Source organism: Betta splendens, chromosome 9 (assembly GCF_900634795.4).
Source record: "Betta splendens chromosome 9, fBetSpl5.4, whole genome shotgun sequence".
In the NCBI taxonomy this organism is placed as follows: domain Eukaryota; kingdom Metazoa; phylum Chordata; class Actinopteri; order Anabantiformes; family Osphronemidae; genus Betta; species Betta splendens.
Genome location: NC_040889.2, coordinates 20,950,392 through 20,975,464, shown reverse-complemented (window position 1 = coordinate 20,975,464; position 25,073 = coordinate 20,950,392). Strand labels below are relative to the sequence as shown.

The 25,073-nt window shown below is 40.5% G+C and overlaps 4 protein-coding genes across 9 annotated transcripts; all 4 read left to right on the top strand.

Moving 5' to 3' along the window:
- Nucleotides 1-3,223: 3,223 nt before the first annotated feature.
- rbm19 (RNA binding motif protein 19) lies at nt 3,224-8,826 on the top strand. Its single transcript, XM_029163866.2, has 24 exons — nt 3,224-3,383; nt 3,469-3,651; nt 3,733-3,846; nt 3,964-3,999; nt 4,094-4,328; nt 4,436-4,665; nt 4,734-4,793; nt 4,890-4,968; nt 5,130-5,201; nt 5,340-5,549; nt 5,631-5,761; nt 5,893-6,020; nt 6,101-6,197; nt 6,294-6,404; nt 6,489-6,689; nt 6,763-6,832; nt 6,925-7,082; nt 7,177-7,237; nt 7,488-7,567; nt 7,657-7,712; nt 7,897-8,010; nt 8,098-8,203; nt 8,317-8,437; nt 8,525-8,826. The coding sequence occupies exons 1-24, from the start codon at nt 3,348-3,350 to the stop codon at nt 8,605-8,607; spliced, it is 2,772 nt and encodes a 923-aa protein (XP_029019699.1). The 5' UTR covers nt 3,224-3,347; the 3' UTR covers nt 8,608-8,826.
- Nucleotides 8,827-8,957: 131 nt separating this feature from the next.
- Nucleotides 8,958-12,689, top strand: plbd2 (phospholipase B domain containing 2). 2 transcript variants are annotated; one of them, XM_029163871.3, is made up of 12 exons: nt 8,958-9,208; nt 9,657-9,750; nt 9,842-10,000; nt 10,077-10,177; nt 10,294-10,508; nt 10,582-10,676; nt 10,770-10,930; nt 11,109-11,204; nt 11,306-11,377; nt 11,471-11,623; nt 11,750-11,912; nt 12,054-12,689. In XM_029163871.3, the coding sequence occupies exons 1-12, from the start codon at nt 8,997-8,999 to the stop codon at nt 12,222-12,224; spliced, it is 1,692 nt and encodes a 563-aa protein (XP_029019704.1). In that variant the 5' UTR covers nt 8,958-8,996; the 3' UTR covers nt 12,225-12,689. The 2 variants fall into 2 exon arrangements, with proteins under 2 accessions (XP_029019704.1, XP_040928403.1); XM_041072469.2 differs by having other exon boundaries at nt 9,075-9,208; nt 9,596-9,750.
- Nucleotides 12,690-12,893: 204 nt separating this feature from the next.
- zgc:158398 (uncharacterized protein LOC568894 homolog) lies at nt 12,894-15,477 on the top strand. The gene is made up of 7 exons (XM_029164081.3): nt 12,894-13,074; nt 13,421-13,603; nt 13,785-14,049; nt 14,119-14,218; nt 14,306-14,447; nt 14,570-14,716; nt 14,841-15,477. Exons 2-7 carry the CDS (start codon nt 13,442-13,444, stop codon nt 14,859-14,861), a joined length of 837 nt encoding a protein of 278 aa, XP_029019914.1. The 5' UTR covers nt 12,894-13,074; nt 13,421-13,441; the 3' UTR covers nt 14,862-15,477.
- A 198-nt stretch (nt 15,478-15,675) lies between these two features.
- Nucleotides 15,676-24,991, top strand: morc2 (MORC family CW-type zinc finger 2). Of its 5 annotated transcripts, none has more exons than XM_041072185.2 (29): nt 15,676-15,858; nt 16,150-16,283; nt 16,382-16,492; nt 17,185-17,238; nt 17,340-17,374; nt 17,471-17,539; nt 17,717-17,807; nt 17,903-18,011; nt 18,402-18,561; nt 18,659-18,770; nt 18,875-19,000; nt 19,086-19,165; nt 19,241-19,323; nt 19,461-19,546; nt 19,644-19,784; nt 19,865-20,019; nt 20,377-20,505; nt 20,587-20,692; nt 20,825-20,957; nt 21,032-21,115; nt 21,376-21,618; nt 21,751-21,978; nt 22,330-22,425; nt 22,747-22,804; nt 22,900-23,038; nt 23,138-23,305; nt 23,401-23,494; nt 23,700-23,888; nt 24,048-24,991. In XM_041072185.2, exons 3-29 carry the CDS (start codon nt 16,425-16,427, stop codon nt 24,114-24,116), a joined length of 3,105 nt encoding a protein of 1,034 aa, XP_040928119.1. In that variant the 5' UTR covers nt 15,676-15,858; nt 16,150-16,283; nt 16,382-16,424; the 3' UTR covers nt 24,117-24,991. The 5 variants fall into 5 exon arrangements, with proteins under 5 accessions (XP_040928119.1, XP_040928120.1, XP_029018301.1 ...); XM_041072186.2 differs by having other exon boundaries at nt 16,361-16,492; XM_029162468.3 differs by lacking the exon at nt 16,150-16,283.
- The last annotated feature ends 82 nt before the right edge of the window (nt 24,992-25,073 follow it).

Genomic DNA, 25,073 nt, shown 5'->3' with positions numbered 1-25,073 from the left:
ATTGAGCTGGCTTCTTAGGACTTGCCTTACTCGTTGGAGGTATTTGGCTGTTGCCGCATTCCTTGTTGCCTGTTCAAGGTTGCCGTTTGCCTGTGGTATTCCAAGGTACTTGTAATTGTCCTCAATGTCTGCTATTGTTCCTTCTGGGAGTGAGACCCCTTCTGTGTGGATTACCTTGCCTCTCTTTGTCACCATCCTCCCACATTTCTCGAGCCCGAATGACATCCCGATGTCCGAGCTGTAGATCCTGGTGGTGTGGATCAGCGAGTCGATGTCTCGCTCACTCTTGGCGTACAGCTTGATGTCATCCATGTAGAGGAGGTGACTTATGGTGGCCCCGTTCCGGAGTCGGTATCCATAGCCAGTCTTGTTTATTATTTGGCTGAGGGGGTTCAGACCTATGCAGAACAGCAGTGGGGACAGTGCATCTCCTTGGTATATGCCACATTTGATGGATACTTGGGCAAGTGGCTTCCCATTGGCTTCAAGGGTGGTTCTCCACACCCTCATCGAGTTTGCAATGAAGGCCCTTAGAGTTCTGTTGATGTTGTACAGCTCCAAGCATTCAGTGATCCATGTGTGTGGCATTGAGTCATAGGCTTTCTTGTAGTCGATCCAGGCTGTGCACAGGTTGGTGTGTCGCATTCTGCAGTCTTGGGCGACTGTTCTGTCTACCAGGAGTTGGTGTTTGGCTCCTCTGGTATCCTTACTAATGCCCTTCTGTGCTTCGCTCATGTATTGACCCATGTGCCCACTTATCTTAGTTGCGATGATGCCTGACATGAGCTTCCATGTTTTGGAGAGGCAGGTTATTGGGCGGTAGTTGGGTGGGACTGCACCCTTTGAGGGATCCTTCATTATCAGGATCGTTCGCCCTTCGGTTAGCCATTCAGGGTGAGTCCCATCCCTTAGCAGCTGGTTCATTTGTGCTGCCAGGCGCTCGTGGATTGCAGTGAGCTTCTTTAGCCAGTAGGCGTGGATCATGTCAGGGCCAGGTGCTGTCCAGTTTTTCATACCTGAGACTCTTTGTTGGATGTGATAGTCACTGGGTTCTGTTCAGGGAGGTTGCTGTGGTCTTCCCTCAGATCCACCAGCCACTGTGCATCACTGTTGTGTGATGCCTCCCTCTCCCATATCCCTTTCCAGTACTGTTCAGTTTCCAGCCTTGGTGGGTCTGCTCTGTTGTTATTACCCTGCCATTGAGAGTACACTTTCGCGGGTTGTGTTGTGAACAGCCGGTTTATTCGTCTGGCTTCGTTATCTCTGGTGTATCTCTTTAGGCGGCTGGCCAAGGCTTGTAGCCTTTGCTTGGCAGTTTCGAGTGCTTCGGGTATGGGCATCTGGCTGTACCTCTTGGGCATCGGTCTTTTCATTGCACCTCTCTGGGCCTCTGTCATTTGGCTCACTTCCCTCCGAGCTGCCTTGATTTTTGCCTCCAACCTTCGTTTCCATGGTGGGTATTGTTTCTCATGGCTCCCATGGTTGCTCTTATAGCCAAGCACCTCTAGGATCACTGATGCTGAAGCGTATACCAGCTCATTGGTTTCTGTGATTGTTGTGGTAGGGATCACTCTCAATGCTGCATTCACATCTTCCATGAGACTTTCTGATGGTACTTCACTTAGCCGTTGTAGTGGGGTTCGGGGTTGCCTGTTCAGTCTCGCCATGATCTTATCTTTCAGGTCAGTCGCTGCCTCGCTCAGCGTATCTGTGCTTATTGGGGCTTCGTACCCAATTTCCGGTTGGGGAGATGGTGAAACCTCCCCTCTGACCTGGCGTCCTGGCTCCCCCTTGCCGTAGCATTTGTGTTGTATCTCTTCAATCTCAAGTTGTGATAGCAGTTGCCGTTTGTGGATGTTGGAACACTGAGCTACTAGTTGCTTCGCCGTCAGTCTTGAATGTGGGTTTCTCCGTTCCCATTCGCCACACATTCTATTCATGTAACCCCTCTGACTAGGGTTACTTGAGTAGTAGCATTCCAACAGAGCCTTGTTCTCGCATCTCAGCCATTTCTTTCTTGTTCCAGTAGCCCATTTCTCGTCAAGGTGCTCTGGTTCCCCAACACCTGACGCAGACCTTGTTAGACCGGGCGACGTCTGAGCCGGTATCTCATGTGGTTCACTGTCTCTCATGATATGAGGTAGGCGGTAGCTTGAAGGGTCTTGCCCAAGGACCCACACTGGATGCTTATTTGCCCTAACGGGGATTCGAACCGGGGACCACCTGTATACAAGTCTTGCGACTTTACCGATTAGTACAGTAATACTAATAAAAACATAAACATAATATATATATATTATATATATAATGTATATTATATATATAATATAATATAATATATAGATATATATATATATATTAGATATATATATATATATATATATATATATATATAGTATATATATATATATATATATATTATATATATAATGTATATTATATATATAATATAATATATATATATATATTATGTTTATATATAAACATAAAAAAGTAGTTTGAAATTATAGCTTTATTATAAGAGTACAACAAAGAAAGGTTTGGTTTTTAAATTATTGGATGTATTGGCCTTAGTACTGGACTCAAATTCCATACCGCTATAATAGGCTTAACTTCAAAACCAAGCACAGGAGCCGTGAGGAGAGTGTGATCAAATTAGATTTTCTCCTTGAAATGCCTTTCCTTCTTAGTTGATGAAAGACTCCAACTGTATTTGAAAGAAATGCATGTTCTACCATAACCACTATAATGTGTGAGGTAAAGATTGAACTGAAACTAATCTGATGTAATCTGATTTACAGCAGTCATTACACAGACAATGTTCACACATCAGTGAGTAAAAGTCCACGCTTCACTTAGCTGGAACAATGCAGACCCAGTGCAAAGTGCTGGAGACTCCTGACTAGCTTTATCATACTAAGTTACACACATCAAGGCCTAAAATATATTGTTTGTATAAAAACAATAACCAGAAACTTTTGAAAATGTATTTCTTCCAGATGCAATGTTCATTTTTCCTGTAGTTTGTTCTTCTTACTTACGGCCTAAACATTTTTAGGTGTCTTTCTTATTGTGAGTGAGAAATTCTTATAATATTGACCCTCAAACGTCTGGACTCTGTCGCCCCCCGCACACAAGAGGGCGAATTGCACTTTATTGACGTCCTCCAACACAACGACCTGTAGGTGGCGCTAATGCGCCTTTAAGGATGCCAACCGCCGTTAAACTCTACAGAAGAAGAAGACGACGACAGCATGGCGACCTAGAGAGGGACCCACGTTCGTTTGTTGACATTTATTTTAAAACCAACCTTCTGCTGTGTCAATGAACCTACAGACACTGTAGCTATGTCGAGACTCATCGTTAAGAACCTCCCTAACGGGGTGAGTAGGCGACTCTGCTGCCAGACGACATCATCATTGTCTCATTGTGTTTGAGAAGGTTCAAAACGTGTGTTCGTGTGTGCAGATGAAGGAGGAGAGGTTCCGATCCATGTTTGCTGCCTTTGGGACCGTCACAGACTCCTCTCTGAAGTTCACGAAAGACGGCAAGTTCCGCAAGTTTGGATTTGTGGGTTTCAAAGCTCCAGAAGATGCAAACCGAGCGCTGGCGCATTTCAACAAGAGCTTCGTGGACACATCCAGAGTCACGGTATAGTTTCAGTCTCCCCGGGTGTTGTTGAAGTTATTTCCTCTTTTTAAATGAACTTTTATTCGTATCTGTGATATTTAGGTGGAGATGTGTAAGGCCTTTGGAGACCCTACTAAAGCCAGGCCCTGGAGTAAACACACTCGGACCTTAGGCCAAGACAAAACGTCTGCTCCTCCTGACTCCGACAGCAAAAAGGTGAATACTCACAGTACGTCCAGTTGGCTTTTGCAGCCTAATGTAGAAAAGCTAAGAAGCACTGTTAGTGTTTTGAAAAAGAAGAGCAGTGTCAATTTTTGTTTGTTTTTTCTCCAGAAACAAAAAAAGGAAACCAAAAGCACACTTGGAGATGTGAGTAAATACTGACTGTGAATTTATTGTACTCAACGTTGTCTGCTACACATCATTATTGTTCAGTGAGCTTCACATTGTCCTGATGTTTCAGCTTGAAGAGGAGGAAAGTTTCAAGGAGTTTCTGTCACTACATCAGAATCGAAACAAAGTCCAGACTTGGGCAAATGACACAGTGCAGCAGGCAACTAGTTCTGACAGTGGACAAACAAAGAGTAAGAGTAAAAAGCCTGCTTCAGATGATTATCTTAACTTTGATTCAGACGAGTCAGAGGATGAGATCGAGGATCAAGAGGAGGAGGGGGAGGAGGACGACGACGAAGGTGAAGGTTGGTAACAGTGGTGCTTTTTAGTGTCTGTCAATGAGATTAAATTCACACCTAAAGGTACTATTTGCAGATTGACTATTCCAAACATAAGTTGCTGTTTTTTTCAGGAGCAAGTAAAGAAGCGCTGAAGTCTGACTTGTCAGATATGGATTACTTGCGCTCAAAGGTGGCACAGACAGACACTTTGGTAGATGATGAAGATGAGGATGATGGCCCTGTCCTGCACACAGACAGTGCCTATGAGAGTGGTGACCGAGAAAGTGCCTCAAAGACAAAAACCTTAGTTTCCTCCGAGGATAAAAATCAGAGCAAATCAAAGAAGTCTTTCGAGAAAGAGGTATGACAGAGCTCAGTTAAGTACAGCACATCATCAGTTTGTACTTTACCCTATTTGTATTTTTTTAGACAGGGCCAATGACAGAATTCACAGTGAAGCTGAGAGGAGCCCCGTTCAATGTGAAGGAGGTGAGTTGGCCGGAGCTTAATGACAGCACACTGTGTTGACATGTCACTCAGAACATTCAACGTGTAACACAATGGTGTGTGCTATAACTTCATTAGCAACAAATCCGGGAGTTCATGGCCCCACTGAAGCCTGTAGCCATCCGGATTGGAAAGAATGAAAGTGGAAATAGGACAGGTATGCTACTCTAAACATTAAAACGTCTATTCATTCACATTTTATGTCAAAGTAGACTGTTTATGTGATAATAGACCAGAAACGTGTACTGTAAATATCTACTGTATATACAACCTCTACTCATGTACGGTAGAATTAAAGGTCTTTCGTATATATTTCAGGTTACGTATATGTGGACCTGTGCTCTGAACAAGAAGTGGAAAAGGCCTTGAAGAAAAATAAAGACTACATAGGTGATTAATATTTTCTTCTTTGTCCCCTGTATTGTTTTTATGGTCACACATCACAGCTCCCTCCATCAGTAGATGTAAATACAAGAATGAGAGAGGAACAGGAATAAGAGTAATCCAAAGTCACATTCTTGTTCTCAGGGGGGCGTTACATCGAACTCTTCCGTGTGGATGCTTCGGGAGGTAAGGGCTCAAGGCGTAGAGAAGACAGAGAAGTTGAGAAAAACTTTAACAGGATGCTCAAGGAGGATGAAGAGGAGGAAGATGTTGCAGAATCAGGCCGCCTCTTCGTCAGAAACCTTCCTTACACATGCACCGAGGAAGACATTCAAGAGCTGTTTTCCAAACACGGTGATTTAAAACACACACAGATGTTTACTACTCTCAAAATGATCTTAATTCAAAGTTTATTGTATTTTACCATCTTTACAGGTCCTTTAGCTGAGATTCTCTTCCCTATTGATGGTCTAACCAAAAGACCCAAGGGATTTGCATTTGTGACGTTCATGATACCAGAGAATGCTGTTTCTGCTCTAGCTCAGCTGGATGGACAAATATTTCAGGTATGAACCAACGTCTTTCTACTACACTGATGTGGATTATCTCCATACAATACACATGATCTGTGGTATTGTCTTTACTTACCACTAAGTGTAAATTAAGGCTCACTGGAAACTTTTTCTCATCTTTCTAGGGCAGAATGCTTCACCTGCTTCCCTCCACTGTGAAGAAGGAAAAGGCTGAGTCTTCAGATGTTGGTGCTCCAGGCTCTTCCTCTTACAAACGACAAAAAGATGCTAAAGACAAAACTTCCAGTTCCAGGTTTGCATTATCTCACCAACACTTTCCTTCTGTTCTTAGCTTTCTTGACATCCACTCATATGTTTTTTGGTTCCTTCCAGTTCACACAATTGGAACACACTATTTCTAGGCACAAGTGCAGTAGCAGATGCCATCGCTGAAAAGTACAACATCACAAAAAGCCAAGTACTCGATCATGTGAGTGACTCTACAGCCTGTTCCTCTATCTTAGCATGAGACCTGTGAGGATGGCATTGAACATACAGCCTCTGTGGTCTGTGTTCTTTTCTTCAGGAGTCAAAGGAAAGTATTGCAGTGCGAATGGCTCTGGGAGAAACTCAGATCGTGCAGGAGACTCGACAGTTCCTACTGGACAATAGTGTCAGTCTTGATTCTTTTAGTCAGGTAGGTTTAATAGAGACTTGTCTTCAGTTCTTACTGAGCTATATAAATATTTAAGTGTCCTTAATCCAGTTATGTTGGATGTAGGCAGCAGCAGAGAGGAGTAAAACTGTAATCCTGGTGAAAAACCTTCCAGCTGGAGTGACTGTGTCAGAGCTGGAGGAGCTCTTCTCGCCTCATGGCTCGTTGGGACAGGTGCTGCTGCCGCCCTCAGGTCTCACTGCTATTGTCGAGTTCCTGGAACCAACTGAAGCCAAACGAGCCTTCATGAAACTGGCTTACAGTAAGGTGAGTGTTGCCTCGCCTCTACTGTTGGTGTTGACTGGTGACTCTGGACTAAAATGTATTTCTCAAACCCTAGTTCCACCATGTCCCACTGTATCTGGAGTGGGCACCTGTTGGGGTATTTGTAGCAGGAAGACAAGCACCAGGTAATTTCTTAAACAACCATCTTGACAACCTTATTGGGAGACATGAGGCGGATACAATTACTAACTACGGATGTATCTACTGTCTGACGAAGCATTGAACAAAAAGGAAACTGTCAAAGAGGAAAAGAAAGCAGACGAGAAGAAGGAAGAAGAGGAGGAGGAGGGGGCGGAGGAGGAGGAACTGGTTCCAGGTTCCACTCTTTTCATTAAGAATCTTAATTTCAGCACGAGAGAGGGGAAACTCCAAGAGGTAGGTGCATTCAGCACCCCCCTGCTTCTATTTAGCTGATGTGTTTTTAAAATACATTTTATATTCTACAAAATATTTTCTTCATTTGTTACAGACATTCTCCAAATGTGGCAAAGTCAAATCCTGCACCGTCTCTATGAAGAAAGATAAAACCGGTACTTAAAATTATTACATAAAACCTCAAACTGTGATTGACATTTTCATTTAGGAGAAATAGTTTTTGTTATGTGTGTATGGATGAACTAAACTAGACTACAGCTCCTGTCACAACTCACTCGCAACAGTAGTGTTTTAGAATTGTTAAGCATAAATAAAAGTCTTGTGTTGTTAGTACTCATTTAAACATGGCTTATTCTAGAAGGCATTGTTTTTGTATAGTAAAAATATTTCCACTATTAATTCCAGGCAGGCTTTTGTCCATGGGCTACGGTTTTGTACAGTATCAGACTGCAGAGGCAGCACAGAAGGCCCTGAGGCAGCTACAGGTACTGGACCCATTTCCTCACTATCACTCTCACAGACCTTGTCCATAACCTGGTTCTTGGCTAATGTCCATCCTGTCTCTTTCCTGCAGCACTGTACTGTTGATGATCACCAGTTGGAGCTGAGGATTTCTGAGCGAGCCACTAAGTAAGATGTGCCTCGGGTGGGCAGTACTGAACTTTGTGCTTATAAATATAGTAAATGTGATGTAGTCGCTAACAATAGTCAGACGTTATTAATTAACAGATTTTTTATTAACAAATTTGTTAATAGGCATTAACTGGCACTATTGTCATCATCACTGATGAAGTCCTTTGTTCTCTGGGTGCAGAAATACAGAGGTGTCGCGTAAGAAGCAGGGCGAGAAGAAGCAAAAAGGATCCAAGATCCTTGTGCGCAACATTCCCTTCCAAGCCAACGTCAGGGAAATCCGAGAGCTTTTCAGGTACGAGTTACACAAACACACAGCTGTTTTTATTGACACCGAGTTGAGAAAGTATTTAATTCTATGATTTTGCCTGGTTGCACTCAGTACATTTGGAGAGTTGAAGACTGTCCGCCTTCCAAAGAAAGCAGCTGGTACAGGGAATCATAGAGGCTTTGGCTTTATTGACTTCCTCACCAAGCAGGATGCTAAGGTTTGTGAAATGTGTGCTTATCAAAGCATCGGATTTACATTTCCAGAATAGTGTCTACTATGTTGTACAGTATTGTGCTGTGGTTATAAACCTTATACACATTTTTTGTATAGAAAGCTTTTACGGCGCTGTGCCACAGCACCCATTTGTACGGGAGACGTCTTGTGTTGGAGTGGGCCAATGCTGAGGACACAGTGGAGACACTGAGACGGAAAACAGCCGAACATTTTCATGGTAAGATTTGATCCGAGGCATGAAATCAGACGTGCTCTTTAATGATTTCTTACATCTCTTCTCTCTTTTTTTTTTTTAACACTACAGCCGACACCAAGAAGCCGAAAAAAGCGGAAGTTATGGAGGGAATTCTGGAAACAATGGAAGCTGACGGTTTGGAGGAGGACTGAGTTCTGAAGATGCCTCTGTTTTAATCTGACCCGTTCACCAGTGTTTTGTGTTAATAGTGCTATTCTATATAACCTATTGTAAATTTACCTGCTGATCAAAGTTTGGTTTAAAAAAAACTTCAGAATTCCGTACATGACATATTTTTGTTTAGAATGATTCACCTGAATAAGATTAAATAGGATGAATGTCCTTTTTTTACATAAAATATTGTGTCAAGACGTAAGAGTTTTGTGTGTTCTTTTGTGTCGTTTCTGCATGCATTGATTTTCTGAACAGCCGGATCAGAGCTGTCTTTGAAACCGGAAAAGGTCTTTTATTTTGAAGGTTTGCACCAGAGTATGTCAGATGACTGCAGGTTCTCGTTGTCATATGACTTGTTTAAGCCAACATGGCGTCCAGGATAAACAAGTCCGCTTTTAGGAGCCTAACGACAGGTTTAAATATTTTCATCGTTTTATCGGCTTTATGCGTTTTGTGTGTGCGTCCTGAGATGCGAACAGCAGTTATTGACAAACGGACCGGACAGTTGTCGGTGCTGGATGGATTTCAACAGGATTTTGTGGCTTGGGCGAATTTTACTGATGACATAAAACAATCAGGGTGAGTTGAAACTTTGCAACTGTAAACTTGAAGAAACCGCGGAGAGAGGAAAATTAGTTTCTTCGGCCGCGACCAAACATTATTTCTGCTGTAAGATAAACTAACGCTTCTGAATTGTGGTTGCATCGCAGCTGCTAAATATTTCCCAGTGAATGATCTAAGATTAACAGCAAGGAATCAAAATAACTAATAATGAAAACAATAGACTGCAACAAACTGTAAGAAAATGAAGTAACGGCACACATGACTCACGAGTTCTATAATAAAAGTGTTAAAAGACGCAATAACCCACATTCCTGCTCACGTCTAGATTCATAACAAGGAAGTGAAACGATTATCACGCATCAGCAGGTCACGTGGGGTGACGCGCGTGTCTTTGTGCTGTAGGTTGCTGCACTGGTTTGAGCCTTTACAGACATTTACACTTGACACTTGTCGACCCTTTCAGCTGGTCTTTCCTGGAGGTCACCACCAGCAGTAAGTACAATGACAGCTTCCAAGCTTATGCTGCTGGTGCAGTGGAGGCCGCAGTCACCTCCGAGGTCAGTTAAACCTTCACTGTTCTAAGTTTCAGTCGAAGGCATTTGTTTAACCAGTGATACCTGTAATCTGAAATGAGCACCCGTGTTCCAGCTCATCTATAAGCACTGGATGAACACGCTGGTGAATTACTGCGGGCCGTTCTCAAGTCCTACTGGCTACTGCGCGCGTCTAAAGGTTTTCATTGCAACCAATCTACAGTGGGTTCAGGAACAAATAGAGAAGCAGCCCACCTCACCGTACTGGTACCAGGTACCCAATTAGCACTGCTGATACAATAAATCAGTTTTTGCAAAATCGTGTTTGATTATGCCATTGTTTTTGTCAGGTGCAACTGGCACTGCTGCAGCTGAAAGGCCTGGAGGACAGCTACAATGATGAGCTGGCGTTTCCAACAGGGCCGTTCTCCTTGGACCCATTTGGCTTCCTGTGAGTGATGACCACAGTTTTATGCTAATAAAGCATGTTTTTTTCATAGTATCTGAAATGTTGAATCTTATTCCCCCTGTTGATTCACATTCTTTCTTGATATATTGTCAAATCAGACTTTTCCAACTCGGGGGTGATCTGGAGGATTTGGAGTCTGCTCTGAACAAATCTAGCGACATTCGACCTCTTGGATCTGGTTCCTGCTCTGCTCTCATTAAGCTGCTGCCAAACAATAAGGACCTGCTGGTGTCACATGACACCTGGAACACCTACCAGTCCATGCTGCGAATCATAAAGAAATACATCTTTGCTTATAAAACCTCACCTCAAGGTAATTTAGTTCTCCTTCTGTCCTTTTCAATCAGTATGCTTCAACAATTCACTGTCTCCCATGTTTTTTTTAGAAAACGTTCCACTTCCTGGAGGAATTCAGGCCTTCTCATCCTACCCAGGATCCATATTCTCTGGAGATGACTTTTACATCCTAAGCAGTGGCCTGGTGGGAACTGAGTGTTACACATCACAAAAACATTTTTCAGTCATAAATTGCTTATGTGTTTCTACATTATATTTCCTGTTCATGTGTCTGCAGGTAACGTTGGAAACCACCATTGGCAACAATAACCCAGATCTCTGGAAGTTCGTTCAGCCCACAGACGCTGTCATGGAATGGCTGAGAAATATTGTGGCTAACCGGCTGGCTGCCAGCGGCGTCGAGTGGGCAGAGATATTCATGAAGTACAACAGTGGAACGTGAGTTAATGTACAAATTCAATGGCCATTAGACTCATCAATCTATGCAATCTTTAATGCACAGACAGTTATTTAAATCCATTTATTTACACAGATGAAAATGATCAAATCAGTCAGTTTTGCGGGTTAAAGACTGTTTGCTCTGTTCTGATTGTGTTTGTATGTATGTTCTCTGTAGGTATAACAATCAATGGATGATTGTAGACTATAATCATTTCACTCCAGGAAAGACTGACATTAAAAAAGACCTGCTTGTTGTTTTGGAGCAGATTCCGTAAGTCTTTTACTCTTTAATCAAAACTGGTAATACAATCATTGTTTCAGTAGATAACGTGATCACTTCACTTAAGCTCATCTGGTCTTGCATTCCTTCAGGGGCCATGTTGTTTACGCTGATAAAACTCAGGAACTACTGCAGAAAGGCTACTGGGCAAGTTACAACATACCGTAAGTATCCAGTTTGGACCACGATACAGTTTACCCAAACATGGTTACCTGATTTTATAGGAAATATTTTTATTTATTTATGTGTGGATGTAGGTACTATGTGGACATATTTAATGCCAGTGGCTGCAATGAGCTGGTTGAGAAGTTTGGGCCATGGTTCTCTCTGGACAAGAATCCTCGTGCCCAGATATTCAGACGAAACCAGACAGATGTCACAGATTTGGACTCAATGGTCCGACTCATGAGGTAAGCTCTTTGTTTTCAGGTGTCTACTCCTGCCCCGTATCAATCAGCAAAGTACAAAAACTTTGATGTTTTATTTGTCCAAGGTAATGATAAAAATATTGTTGAATTCATAATCTCTCTTTATAGGTATAATAACTTTAAGGAAGACCCATTGTCAAAGTACGACGGCTGTAAACCACCTGCTAATGGGGAGAATGCAATCTCAGCCCGATCGGATCTGAACCCAGCTAATGGAACATATCCATTTGGTGCCTTAAAGCAAAGACCCCATGGAGGAACAGACATGAAGGTTTTATTTGTTTCACCTGATTCCCTGGCACATATCACAGTTTTTCATATATCTGGCTATACTTACTGTGATCTCGTGTGTTTAGTGTCTTACATTGAGGCTGGTAAATAAACGATTTGTATTGTGTGCAATCTTTTACAGATGACCTCCTATGAGATGTTCAGAGACTACGTCATGGTTGCAGTGAGTGGGCCAACATGGGACCAGGTGCCAGTTTTCCAGTGGAGCACCTCCCCTTACAAAAATTTTATACACATGGGTCATCCTGATACTTGGAAATTCAAACCTATAAAAGTCACCTGGACTCCTTAGTTGTTACAACACTTTATAATAAGTATCAGAAAAATGTTTTGAAGAAAGGGAATCGTTCAAGGACTTTAATGAACACAACAGTCAAGTTACTGCTTCTCAGGAGAGTGTTTATAATATTTTGTGATGGAGACTTACACTAATCAAATGGCACAAGATTAACAAGAGCTTTGAATGTGGGAGTTCACAACCTTGTTGTTTTTCAATCTAAGCTCCTACATTAAAGTGTACTCTTTGTGATTTTCATTTCCCATGATTTTCATTATCAATACTAGGAAATTCAAATGATGCTTGTTTCACGAACCCTTACAGGGTAATTGCAAAAGACTACACATTCCTTTGGAGAAGCCAAGGATTCATCTTGATGTAGATGCAATATTTCAGACAAATGTTTTAATCAATGTTTGCATTGATCTATGTTGTATGATTTTTGTTTTCAAAATAACTCAATAAATGTTGTCAAATCTTTCTCGTTTTGGACACGCCATTTTCTAAACACAAAGATTTAACGCTTACAATAACCCCTCGGATCCTTTTTTTGGTCATTTTCGTGCTGCAGAGTTTTACTGTTTACCTGCGTAAAAGCAAGAGCGCATTTACGCACAGGCGTCTCCTGACGTTAAAGCTCGGCTGTGGTCACGTGGTTCACGTCACTGGTTGTCGTCGTAACGTCGCACTAACGTAAACCGAAAACCCTGTCGTGCCATTAGTCATTATTGCGACTTGTGCGATAGTTTAACTGGACTTTGAACTTCTTAAATGTCTTTATTTGTCTTACTTTCTATCAAGAACGTTAATCTCAATGTTTTATTAAAATTGGCCACGTGATCAGAGGAGACCGCCACCGTTTAAGGTATGAAGTTGTCAGATAGCATAAACTACACTGACACTCCGTGTGCGCCTGGTAGTAATTCTGTTACTCTAATAAGACGTACTTTTGTGGTGTGGACCTGACTTAGACGTATGGAGTCTGTCTCATGTACGCATCAGTTGCTCGTGCATAGCCTCAAAGTCACCAAACGTGTTCAGTGTCTACAGCCCATATGTGAAGACCAGCAATTACTTCACGTAAACCCAGTGTCTGTCCTGTAAACATTTACTTTATTTACCCCATTTTAATAATGAATACCTAACTTGACCACTTCCAGGGTCCTGGGACACTACTTAAAGGTACTGAAGTATCTATCTTTAATTTACAGTTGCCACATGCCTGGTGTGTGATGATGTCTTTGGGACGTTCAGTGACTAACCTTAGAGACTACGTATCACAGAATGCTCCAACCGTGACTTTCTTCCTCTGCCTGTGGACTCTCTCCATCTCCTTCTTCTACCTCAGCTCCTACGGCCACACTCACTCTCTGCCTAATCCGGATATAACAAAGGTAAAGACTTATTTATCCACATTATTTCAGCTGAATGGCTTTCTACTGAGAAACGCTGTTCAGCCATATTGTCAATTCGTATCATACTTGTGATCAAAGGAAGCTGTGTCGAAGTCTATTGACGCACTGTATATGTCATATTCTAAGCAAGCAAATGTGTCAACTCTGCTTTTTCTCGTAGGACTGGAATCAGCTACTGTCTTCTTTATCAAAGTTGCAGCTATGTGTGAAAATTGGTGAAGACTCATCTGAGCATGTGTCAACAACTACTTCCCCTCCGGAAGACAAAGAAAAAGAAACCGATCCTTCTGCTGGCCCCACAGAGGCGGCTGTCACCTATTTGCATCTCAAGGTTCCTTTGGTTGTGACTAGCAGCTCAGCCAGTTTGTCTCAGAAAGACCTTGGCCTACACACCACCTTGAAGGCCAAACAACTGAATATTGGAGGTTGGTTTATTGTGAAATAAAGTAAAACTTTTTATACATATTTACTAATGATTTTACTTTACTCCACAGACAATGAGGCAGTTAATTTGACTCTAGAGTTTGTTTATGGAGAGAGCATGGACACCTGCCTCACCATATCTGCCCCAACACACATCTTGCCCATGACCATGTATGTTCATTCACATGGTCTTTCAATTGTTCTTTAATTTAACAAACCACATGTGTACCTGAACTCCTTTTCTATGGTTTTATAAAGACTTCCTCCAGAGTGTGATGCATATGAGAAAAATGTTTCGTTCCTTTACGTGGAAGCGAGTAACCAGCTGCCTACATCAGCACAAACCTGCTTCAGTATGCAGTCAAGAAATGACCCTTCACTCACAGTCATGTTAACAAAGGTAGAGTGTCACACAAGAACAACATAATTTGTTCATCATCGGTTTTGCTACAGATAATACTTTTGTAAATGTTCTTTACATTTAAGAATAATAAGAATAACAAAGCCTTTATCTATCTTTAGGAGGAGCAGAGTGTGGCAGTGCAGCATCTGTTGGAAGCCAGTGTGTGTTTGCTTGGAGTTTGTCTTATACTTTGTTTAACTGCTGGTTTGATGCATTCATCCGTACGCTCTTCTCAGTGGAATGGCCTGGATCATCAACACGTAAAGGTAAATTCTTATATTATCTTACCACCAATATTGTCTGGACGTACTTACCTTAGTCACTAGGTTGCATGTTTTTAGAAAGTTTAGTATGTACATGTGTAACCAAAATCTGCTGCTTTATTTGCAGAAGCCATTGATTGAAAACTAAGGAATTGTTCATCCTCCGCATCATGAAGATGGTAGCTGTTGGTCATTTGGTGGCTGACAGAGAGAAGAGCAATACGTTTTGCTTCTTTTCAAGGGACCTGCCACCAAGTGGGGTCATTGCGAAATACTATGCAGTATGTGAAAACCTTCTGAGATATTTTCTCCTACTTTTGATGGCACTTTCTAAAGTTTGAAAACTCAATCTTGTCTCAGCTAGAGAAATTTCCCACCTTAGTTCCTACAAATGTAATATGAGTTGGGATATTTTCAGCTTTTTCTGCATAGTGGAATTTTATGAAGTTTTCAGGTGATAAAGTTATAGTAGAATAAGAGTAGTAATGGAATAATAATGTAATAAGCGTAATAATGTAACGCAATGCTTAAACTGCCTTTGCTGTTACCTGACTACACATTTACTGTCCAGTGTCTTACGTTACAGTAATAACCTTTACAGCACGAGTAGTAATAAACATTGCAAACTAAATATTTGGCATTGACAGAATAAGGGAACCAGTACCAATACAATGTTTTCTGACAATGTTGACATCATGTATATGAAACAGGCCGTGGTGTTATTATGATGACATGACAAACACAATAAAGATATTGTTCTGTAAGTAGACGTTTCATGTTTGAAATACAGTGAACTTAAAATATTACATGGGCTCAGAAGTACAGTTTAGCGAACTCTAGACCCAGCAGGCGCATGCACCGGTGAGCAGCGTGGATACATAGCAGGAGTCTCCTCCAATCACCGTTAAGGAATCTTTATACGGCCCGTTCTGATTGGCTGGGCGCAGGAAAACGGGCGGGATTTCTGTAGGCCAGGCAGAGTGGGTCTAGTAACCACCGTCGAAGTGGCTGGATTGTTCGCGGCCTGGGATATTGTTTTGTGTTGGAGAGAAACACGTAACGCAGCGTTGGGAAGAATTCATTCTCCTTGGACGGATTATTACATTTCCGTGAAGCCAGCACAAAGTCGCAATCATATGAAAACGGTCAGAAAACTCAATAAGAACTTCTACACCAGCTCCTTGTTTTCACAGCATGTAGCTAGTTAGCGTTAGCTGCCGTATCAACAGTGTTAGAACGTTGGTTAGCTGCTTGTGTTAGCCCAATTATTACCGTTAGTAATAGTTGCTGCATAGCGTTTGTTACGTTTGAGCCATTTGCTCTTCACTAAACATTATCCACGACACAGATACATAAGCTAGCTGGGCCAGTAACTGACCTATGCACGGGAGTATAAACGATCACGTCTTCATATTGTGCTAATATTGTGTTTAAAGGTGCTCATTGGCAAAAAAAAAAGTGTTTCCAGGCAGGCTTCTCACGTGGTAATTCTCACCTGGGCAAGGCTTTTTACAAGGGATGGGTGTGTACTTCCGCCTGACTTGTAGGGCCTGCACATCGACTGATGGAGGTCAGGTCCAGGATGTTGGATAATGTTGTGAAGCGTTTCTGAAGAGAGTGAAAAAGCTCTATCTGTTTTAATTTTAGGATGAAAACTTTTTATTGCAGGTCGATTGATCAGGAAGGGACAAGGAAAAAGCTGTAAGGTGCCATGTCCTACTCCAGCTATATCAACCTGAGCAGGGCTCAGCTTACTTTTGAATACCTACACACAAATTCGTAAGTATTGGATTGCTGGTAATCAATATGTACTTATGAGCTATTTATTGTTCTGATTTATGATAATTAAACCACAGATCCCCAAAGACAGATGAATTCATATAAATGTCATAGAAGACTATTGCCATAAGACACAACTGTCAAACAAAAGAACACAAAGACTGCACATTGAAACAAAAACTATTAACCGATGGCTCTGTATTTAAAATGTGATGGGATGCTGATGAAAACGCAGATGATGTTATACCAGTGGAAGTTTGATTCCACTGTTTCACAATGACACATCTCTCACTTCAAGAAAATAAATATAATCCCTAGTATATATGAAGATATCAAAAAACACAAACTAAAATAATTACACAGTGGCATAAGACTGAGTTCCCAGATTAAATGGAAACTCAGGCTATCAAATAAAATAAATTATTATATAATAATAAATATTACAGCAACTGAAATGTTATAAAATGTGTAAACAAGTATTAGATTTGAAAATTCAGATTGAAATAAACTTATTAATGTAAATTGTATAAACATCACAGTCAAGTTTTCATAGTCAATTTTTATCAGGTCTGGGAGAGCTAAACATTTATATTAAGGTTTTGTGGGTACATTTTTAAAAATTGTCTCATCTTTTTTTTCAGTTGTACCTTTGGTTTAATTTTTAAATAGCTAAGTTAGTTATCTGCTTTCAGGACAACACACGAGTTTCTCTTTGGAGCCCTGGCAGAGCTTGTGGACAACTCAAGGTATCCATAGTTATAATATTTGCAGTAAAGCCTATGAATGTTAAAAAAATATAAAAAATTGCCTAATGTCTCAAGTTTCATGCTGTCTTTGTTCTTCACAGAGATGCCAATGCCACACGAATTGATATTTACACAGGTACAACTTAGAATAAACCAATGATTTCAATACAGAATATAGACATGGAGTAAAGGCTCTTAATATCCTTCTTTCACTTTTCTGCGTTTCTAACAGAAAAAAGGCCAGAATTGCGGGGCAGCTACATGCTCTGTTTTCTTGATGATGGTATTGGAATGGATCCTAGTAAGTTTGAATTAGTTCCCAAATAAATCTCTTAAGGCTGGTACCTTGTTTGGTTTAGGTTAGTCTAAACTTGCCTTCTTTGCATATATAGTTATATCAATACAATACAATGTCCTATTACATAATTCTCTTATTATACAATACAGCAGAAAAATATTCTGTATTTTCTTCTATTAGATGAGGCAACCCACGTGATTCAGTTTGGAAAGTCAAACAAACGCTCACCTGTGTCCACTCAGATCGGCCAGTATGGAAATGGACTAAAATCGTAAGTCGAGGACCCAATTGCTGTTCAATAATGTCACATGAAATTCTAATTTTCATAGTCTCTAATTTTCCAATTTTTCATTTGTGTGTTCACAGTGGCTCCATGCGTATTGGCAAGGACTTTATCTTGTTCACAAAAAAGGGCGGCACGCTGTCTTGTCTTTTTTTGTCACGGACTTTTCATGAAGAGGAGGGACTGGATGAGGTTAGAAGGATTAAGTACCCAAAACTGTATTGTGTGTGTTTGTTGATGGGTAAATATAACAGATTAATTAACAGATTATATATATATATATATATATATATATATATATATATATATATATATATATATATATAGATATATATATATATATATATATATATATATATATATATATATATATATATATATATATATATATAACAGATTAATTAATGTTTTATTTAATGTTGGATACTGGTACATTAATAATTTATTAATGTTTTATGTAACTCTTTGTAATCCTGAAGGTTTTATTCCGTCTTGTGAGCTTGTTCTGTGTTTTTAAATTTTGCATTGCACCTTTACTCCACAAATAGATGCACTTATTGGCTCATGTTTGTCTCTCTTCAGGTAATTGTGCCCCTGCCCTCTTGGGATTTGAAGACCAAAGAGCCTCTGACCTCTGATCCAGAGAAGTATGCTATTGAGACTGAGCTGATCTTCAAATACTCACCTTTTAAAAATGAACAGCAGCTAATGGAGCAGTTCGACAAAATAGAAACCGACAGTGGTACGGAAAAGAAGGAATTAAAAACTTTGATGTCCATCATATGGACAAATTCAAAGGTTGACGTTGATTCTTTTTTAATGTTGTATTTTATCAAAAGGTACTCTGGTGATCATCTATAATCTAAAATTGATGGATAATGGAGAACCAGAGTTGGATATAGAGACCGATCATCAGGACATATTAATGGCTGGCACGTCTGTAGAAGGAGTGTAAGTACAAATGTAACAGTGTGATTAAATTAAGGCATCTATTAAAATGGACTCTGACCAATGTTGAAAAGATTTATGATATGTACATTGTTCTTGTCTTACAGAAAGCCAGAAAAGAGATCTTTCAGAGCATATGCTGCTGTTTTGTACATTGACCCGCGCATGAGAATCTTTATTCAGGGACACAAAGTCAGGACTAAGAGACTGTCCTGCTGTCTTTATAAACCAAGGTAATATCACATTCAGAGTGTTTGTGTCTGTTTTTAATGTTTGTATTGCAGTGATAACACTCTGACTTTCTTTATTTGTTGACAGAGTGTATAAATACTCATCAACTCGGTTCAAAACACGTGCTGAGCAAGAGGTAAAGAAAGCAGATCACCTTGCTAAGCTCGGTAAGTCAACGGGTTGGTCGTTTATGTTGTGCTTTAGCTTTTCTTGTCATGGCTTGACAACTTCATGTATTTCAGCGGAGGAGAAAGCTAGAGAGGCAGACAGCAAACGAGTGGCTTTGGAGGCCAGATTAGGAGACGATCTTTCCAAAGATTCACGGGTAAACTAAAGTGAATGTGTTCATATGTCTATGAAATGTAGTTGCATCAATGTAAAAATGCCTTTAACGACCTAGACAATATCATTTACCTATAAACTGCATTGTAATTTTAAACCCGTTTGACCGTGTTCTCCTAGGCGATTCTGAGAAAGGTTCAGGACACAGCTATGATGCTCCGACAGGACGCTGAAATGAAGAAAAGGTTGCTTGATGCCAAACAAAAGTATGATAAATATAGTTGTATAACCTGATTTATTTCAATTTATTTTTGAGACTACCTAAATGCTTGTAATTCACTTATTCCCTTTCTTTTCCCTTAGAGCATTAAAAGAGCCTAAAGAGTTAAATTTCATATTTGGAGTGAACATTGAACAGAGGGACCTGGATGGGATGTTTGTGTACAACTGCTCTCGTCTTATCAAGATGTATGAGAAGACGGGGCCACAACTTGAGGGAGGAATGTGAGTAAAATGTGCACTTTCGAAAAGTGACAACATTTTAACCACTGTGTTTTTACAGTTTAATGTTTTGCGTGTTCTAGGGCTTGTGGTGGTGTAGTTGGAGTCGTAGATGTCCCATATCTGGTTCTAGAGCCAACTCACAACAAACAAGACTTTGCAGATGCTAAGGAGTATCGGCATTTACTGAAATCCATGGGGGAACATTTAGCTCAGTACTGGAAGGACTCCAACATTGGTAGGTTTTCCCGAATTGTCAGATTTGCAACATGCAAAGAGTTAAAATCGATAACCAATCAAGTTATAGTGTCAGGCTACTTACTGATAAAAGTTGTCGAAGCTCAGCACCAACTGACTACTCAACAAAGCTAAACTAACCAAAACATGAATTTGTGATTATCCTATCTAAAAAAGGTCACATGAACAAGTCTAACACCAAGACAGGGCAGACAGGGAGAGAAATGGATAGAATGGTGTTTAAGCTAGAGCAGGCATGTAAGTGTATTGTTGAAGTGGCAGCAAGGGACACGAAGGAATGTATTCACACTAAGTAAATGTGTTCTTACTCTATTATTAAATGTGTTGTGTTCTGCAGCTCAGAAAGGCATAGTCAAGTTCTGGGATGAGTTTGGTTATCTGTCCGCAAGCTGGTCTGCGCCGCCATCATCAGAGCTAAGATACAAGAGACGCCGGGCCATGGAGATACCACTAACTATCCAGTGTGGTTAGTCAAAGATCCATGCACACACTCTGAACGTGTTATACCTCAACAGACTGACCCATTTCCAAAATGCTCTTATTGTAGATAAATGTTTAAAGTGGAGAACACTGCCATTCCAGATGGATGCTGTGGACAAACGCTACCCTGACAGTTGGGTGTGTCTCATGAACCCTGACAGCACTCAAGACAGGTACACACAAGTGTTTTTTACATTATTAGTTTAAGTATTGCTTATTGCATGATAATTGTGTCAGTCTTTTGTTAAATATAATAGTATATTTTACGTAATAATGTAGATACTATTTGCATTTTGTGTTTTTAGATGTGATGCTCCTGAACAAAAGCAGAATCTACCATGTGGCGTTTTGAAGAAAGACAAGCAGACAGCTGAAGACAAACAAAAAGAGCTTGCAGAGAAGATCAAACAGCAACAAGAGAAGCTTGAGGCCTTACAGGTACTTTATCCAACTCTTGCTGCTTCTCTATTTTTTCGTACAACATAACATAACCATGTTTTTTCTCTTTTTAGAAAACCAACACTATTAAATCTGCAGCAGATGTTAAGAAGCTCCCACTGGAGGTCAGCATGAAACCAACAGACAGCTCCTCTCAGGTACAACTCTTATTTCTTTAAGTTTAAAGTAGATTTATTTAGTTTTTGTCTGCACTAAAGTAGCCTCGTGAAAGAAGAGTACTCATTAATTTGCCATTACAATTAATCTTAATTTGAATTAATGTCTAATATAGCAAACACAAAAATATTTGAAACATTATATGTTCAACCTGTAACATGTCTAAGTTGATTGTGCTCAATGACAAATGTAATTGTTAGCCCGTCTCTTATTTCTGTGTCCATCTTTGGTTTCGGTGCAGGCAACTAGATTTTCTGAGAGAGCCATGACACGGCCCCGCTCCCCACCACTACCTGCTCACCTCAAAAATGCCCCAAGTGTTCCTCCGTCTCGTGCTGCATCTCAGCGCTCCACCCGTGCACCGGCAACTCCACCAAAAGCTGAACCGTCCAGATCCAAAGCAGCGACAAAGACTCCTCCAGCTGCTTCAAAGCCGGTTACCAAAGCTACTGCCAAAACACCGCCACCAAGCCGCAGCTTACGGGCAAGTTGCAGATTATTATTATACTAATACCTACTAATATTTTAGTTCAAAAACCAATGGACGTTTTTGTTGGTAAAAGTATATGGCTGCATATACAAGTCAAATCACACTAAGGTCTCTGTCCATCTTTAGGCCACTGGCAAAGCATTAGCTGCCAAACCAGCAGCTGGGCAACGCAAGAGAATAATGGAACAAGAGGAAAGTGAGGAGGAAGAAGATGAAGAAGAAGAAGACGACGACAGCGAAGATAGTGAAGATGATGAACCACAGACAAAAAAATCTAGGATGGCTGCAGCAGCTGGAAATCGTGGGAAAGTGGTAGAGAAAACACTACCGCCCAAACGTGGCAAGATAGACGAGGTAAACACTACACTTAGCATTCAACTTGTGAAGAACCTGATGTGCTTTGTCGTTTCTTTCCTCGGCTTCATGGCATATTTATAAATTTACATGAAGTAAATAAATACCGGAAAGTGAATAAAAAGAGGCTGAAGTGAACACGATGGTGATGTTTGAGCAGCAAAGAGACAGAATGCTACTGTCTGTGCTTTAATAATTGTATAGTGTAATAGTTGCAAATACTCCAAATCTAATTGCGGAACTGCACCACCCTATATTCGTGTCAGTATTAGAATGGGTTGCAAGAGGTCCTAAGTAGCTCAATAGGTTACTGATCACCATTCAGAGCCCGTCTGCTGTTGGCCTTCGCAGGGTAACACACACTGCCAGCCTGAGAGGAAAGGGGTTTCTGCACCAACCCCTGTCCCTAAACCCAGTCCCAACCAGCAGCTTGGGGCTAAAGCTAAGGTAGCTTTACTCGGTCTCTCTCCACTACTAGTGAATTAAGCTGGTGTTGATTCCTCCCCTACAAATTCTAACAACACTCATAACTCGATCTTTTACCTCTGGCAGGTACCTTACCTTTACCTTCTATCAATTCTTGAGATCAATGTCCTCTGTTTTTCTAACGGCTCTCTGTAATCATGCATGCCCTTTTAACTCAGTTACTAAGGGTTTTCTCTTCTTTTATTAACAGGGATGAAAATCGTTTCTTTCAGCCACACTCCCACGCCCTTTTAAAAATGTTCTACTGATCACTGTGGCTAAAAATGATGGTTTTGTTTGCAGGAACCGGAGAGGACCCTACAGCAGATCCCAGACAATGACATTAAAAATGCTCAGAAGGGTGAGAGGGGATTGTTTGTTTATTAGGGCTTAGAAACTGAAAGCTCTAAGGAGTAATGTTTTTGTTTTTTCTTTAATGATTGTCTCTTTTTACAGATAAGGGTCTTCTAGTTGAAGTACGTGTCAATATGGAGTGGTACACTGGCAAAGTGATTGCAGTGGAAACAAATAAACAAAGTGTTCGCTGGAAAGTTAAATTTGACTACGTACCTCGATCCACCCCCAAAGACCGATGGTGAGCTTCTGTTTGTGTTGTTGAATTTTGGGCTCATTTTAACATAACTCATTCTAGTTAATTAATATATGTTGTCATCTAATTGTGTGTCTTTTAAAGGGTTTTCAAGGGCACTGATGAAGTCCGGTTGATGCGGCCACCATCTCCAATCTCTCAAACACCTGATACCCAGCAAGAGACTGAGAAAGGGCCAGCGCCCATGGAGCCAGACACCACTCAACCAGGAACCAGTCGAGAGGTGACTGAGAGCCTGGTCACCATGTTGAGGTCAGCTGGATTTAATGTTGTTACCAAACGCTTTGTAAATAATCACAGCATTTCAGATTACTAAGGTGTGGCCACTGTGCTCTTTGTGTTTTCAGGACAATGCTGCGTTACTTTTTCCCTCCAGCTTTTCGGATTCCAAAGGACGATGTTAACAGCATGACCGCTGAGGACTTGGTGTCATTTCCATTGGTAAGATACAGTTACTTCAGATATCTTTCCCTTTCATTTTTTGCTTTTTTTAATGTGGTAGATTTAATGTTGAATTGAGAAACCTTCCTCAGGACATAGTTTAGAAACGCATATGTGTGTGAGGTCTCCAAGTGACACAACTGTTAGTGTATTATTTGTCTATTGAATGTTAATGTATGGGATGTGTTTTTGTTCCTCTGTTTAGAAAGAGTATTTCCAGCAATATGAATCGGGTCTCCAGTCTCTGTGTAACTCATACCAGAGCAGAGCTGATGCCAGGGCCAAAGCTGTAGAAGAGAAGAGCAACAACACTGAGGTCAAACTGAGGGAGGCAGACGAAAAACTACAGAAACTGCGAACAAACATAGTAGCACTTTTACAGAAAGTACAAGAGGTACGACTGCTAACTTATCTGTCCTGTACATTACTCATTGTACAAGAATCAGAATATCTCCTTAATAAAGTGAAAAAATACATTTTACTGTTTTATCCTAATTTGAGTGACATTGTATATTTAAGGCAAAATAAACCTTTTTTTCTTTTTACATTTTAGGACATTGACATAAACACAGATGACGAGCTTGACGCCTACATAGAGGACCTTCTTACCAAAGGTGATTAAAGAAGACAAAAAAAGAAATATGAGAAGTATAAAAGAGAAGAGCACCTTCATATAAACAGAGAGAAAGTTTATATTCCAGATGTGAATTCCTGATGGCTTCCTAGCTTCCTAAAGACTCATACTGTGAATATTTGGGAGTAATGTTGATCCTTTCACATGATAAGTCAGCTTGTCATAAGTTTGATCTTTGCTTTTGATGGCTCTACCATGTAATGAGTTAACGGATGCTTTTTGACTTCAGGCAGGATTCCAACCTTCTGGCCTGTGTTTTATTTCATTTGTTTTTTTTATATACACACTTCTATATATTAGTCTGTGTTTAAGCTGTTCTATCCTGATTGATCTTTGACAATTTGTGTATGTTTAGTTTAAGCAACACTCTGTTTATCTAGACGCTGTAACAAACACTTGGTTCTTGTTTTGGTTTGGGGGAAAGTAGAGGTGACTCCAGGTTGTGCTTTGCACTTCAGCCTGTGTAGATCCTAAACTTTTTGTTTTATACTTGTACACTAAAATCACACCAGTGTTGCCCACTACCGCCAACTATTCTGGTCTGCTTAACGAGCAGTTTGTTCTTTACAGTTGGGTGATTTCACACCCACAAAAAATAACTACTTACTGGGTTTTATCAGTATGAGTATTAAACTCCATGTTTAAGCTATGACTGTTCAGTTTTACTTTTAGAAAAAGAAAAAAAACTCATGGCAGATGTTGTGTTCATAATTGTTCGGTGCCTGTGTCCTCCTGTTGAACAGTTTTTAACATAAATATGTTTTATTAAACAGTGCATGTGCTCAGTTCTTTTGTTCTGATTAGAACAAAAATGTGTATTTTTGACAAATCTTTACTTAAAACAATAAACAAGATCCATTTCATTTGCCTGTGTCTTATTTCATATGTATATAAAACTGTCTGTGGAAAATTAGAGCCAACAATAAATGCTGAGACTAAATGTAA

Coding starts and splice junctions, on each gene's coding strand:
- plbd2 (XM_029163871.3), top strand. CDS start 8,997: ATGGCGTCCAGGATAAACAAGTCCGCTTTTAGGAGCCTAACGACAGGT. Junction 10,178..10,293: donor TTGGACCCATTTGGCTTCCT/GTGAGTGATGAC, acceptor TTGTCAAATCAG/ACTTTTCCAACTCGGGGGTG. Junction 10,677..10,769: donor ACATCCTAAGCAGTGGCCTG/GTGGGAACTGAG, acceptor ATGTGTCTGCAG/GTAACGTTGGAAACCACCAT.
- zgc:158398 (XM_029164081.3), top strand. CDS start 13,442: ATGATGTCTTTGGGACGTTCAGTGACTAACCTTAGAGACTACGTATCA. Junction 13,604..13,784: donor CTAATCCGGATATAACAAAG/GTAAAGACTTAT, acceptor TTTTTCTCGTAG/GACTGGAATCAGCTACTGTC. Junction 14,050..14,118: donor CAAACAACTGAATATTGGAG/GTTGGTTTATTG, acceptor TTTACTCCACAG/ACAATGAGGCAGTTAATTTG.
- morc2 (XM_029162468.3), top strand. CDS start 16,425: ATGTCCTACTCCAGCTATATCAACCTGAGCAGGGCTCAGCTTACTTTT. Junction 17,808..17,902: donor TATGGAAATGGACTAAAATC/GTAAGTCGAGGA, acceptor GTGTGTTCACAG/TGGCTCCATGCGTATTGGCA. Junction 21,619..21,750: donor CACCAAGCCGCAGCTTACGG/GCAAGTTGCAGA, acceptor GTCCATCTTTAG/GCCACTGGCAAAGCATTAGC.
- rbm19 (XM_029163866.2), top strand. CDS start 3,348: ATGTCGAGACTCATCGTTAAGAACCTCCCTAACGGG. Junction 4,794..4,889: donor CCCCGTTCAATGTGAAGGAG/GTGAGTTGGCCG, acceptor TAACTTCATTAG/CAACAAATCCGGGAGTTCAT. Junction 5,762..5,892: donor TGGATGGACAAATATTTCAG/GTATGAACCAAC, acceptor TCATCTTTCTAG/GGCAGAATGCTTCACCTGCT.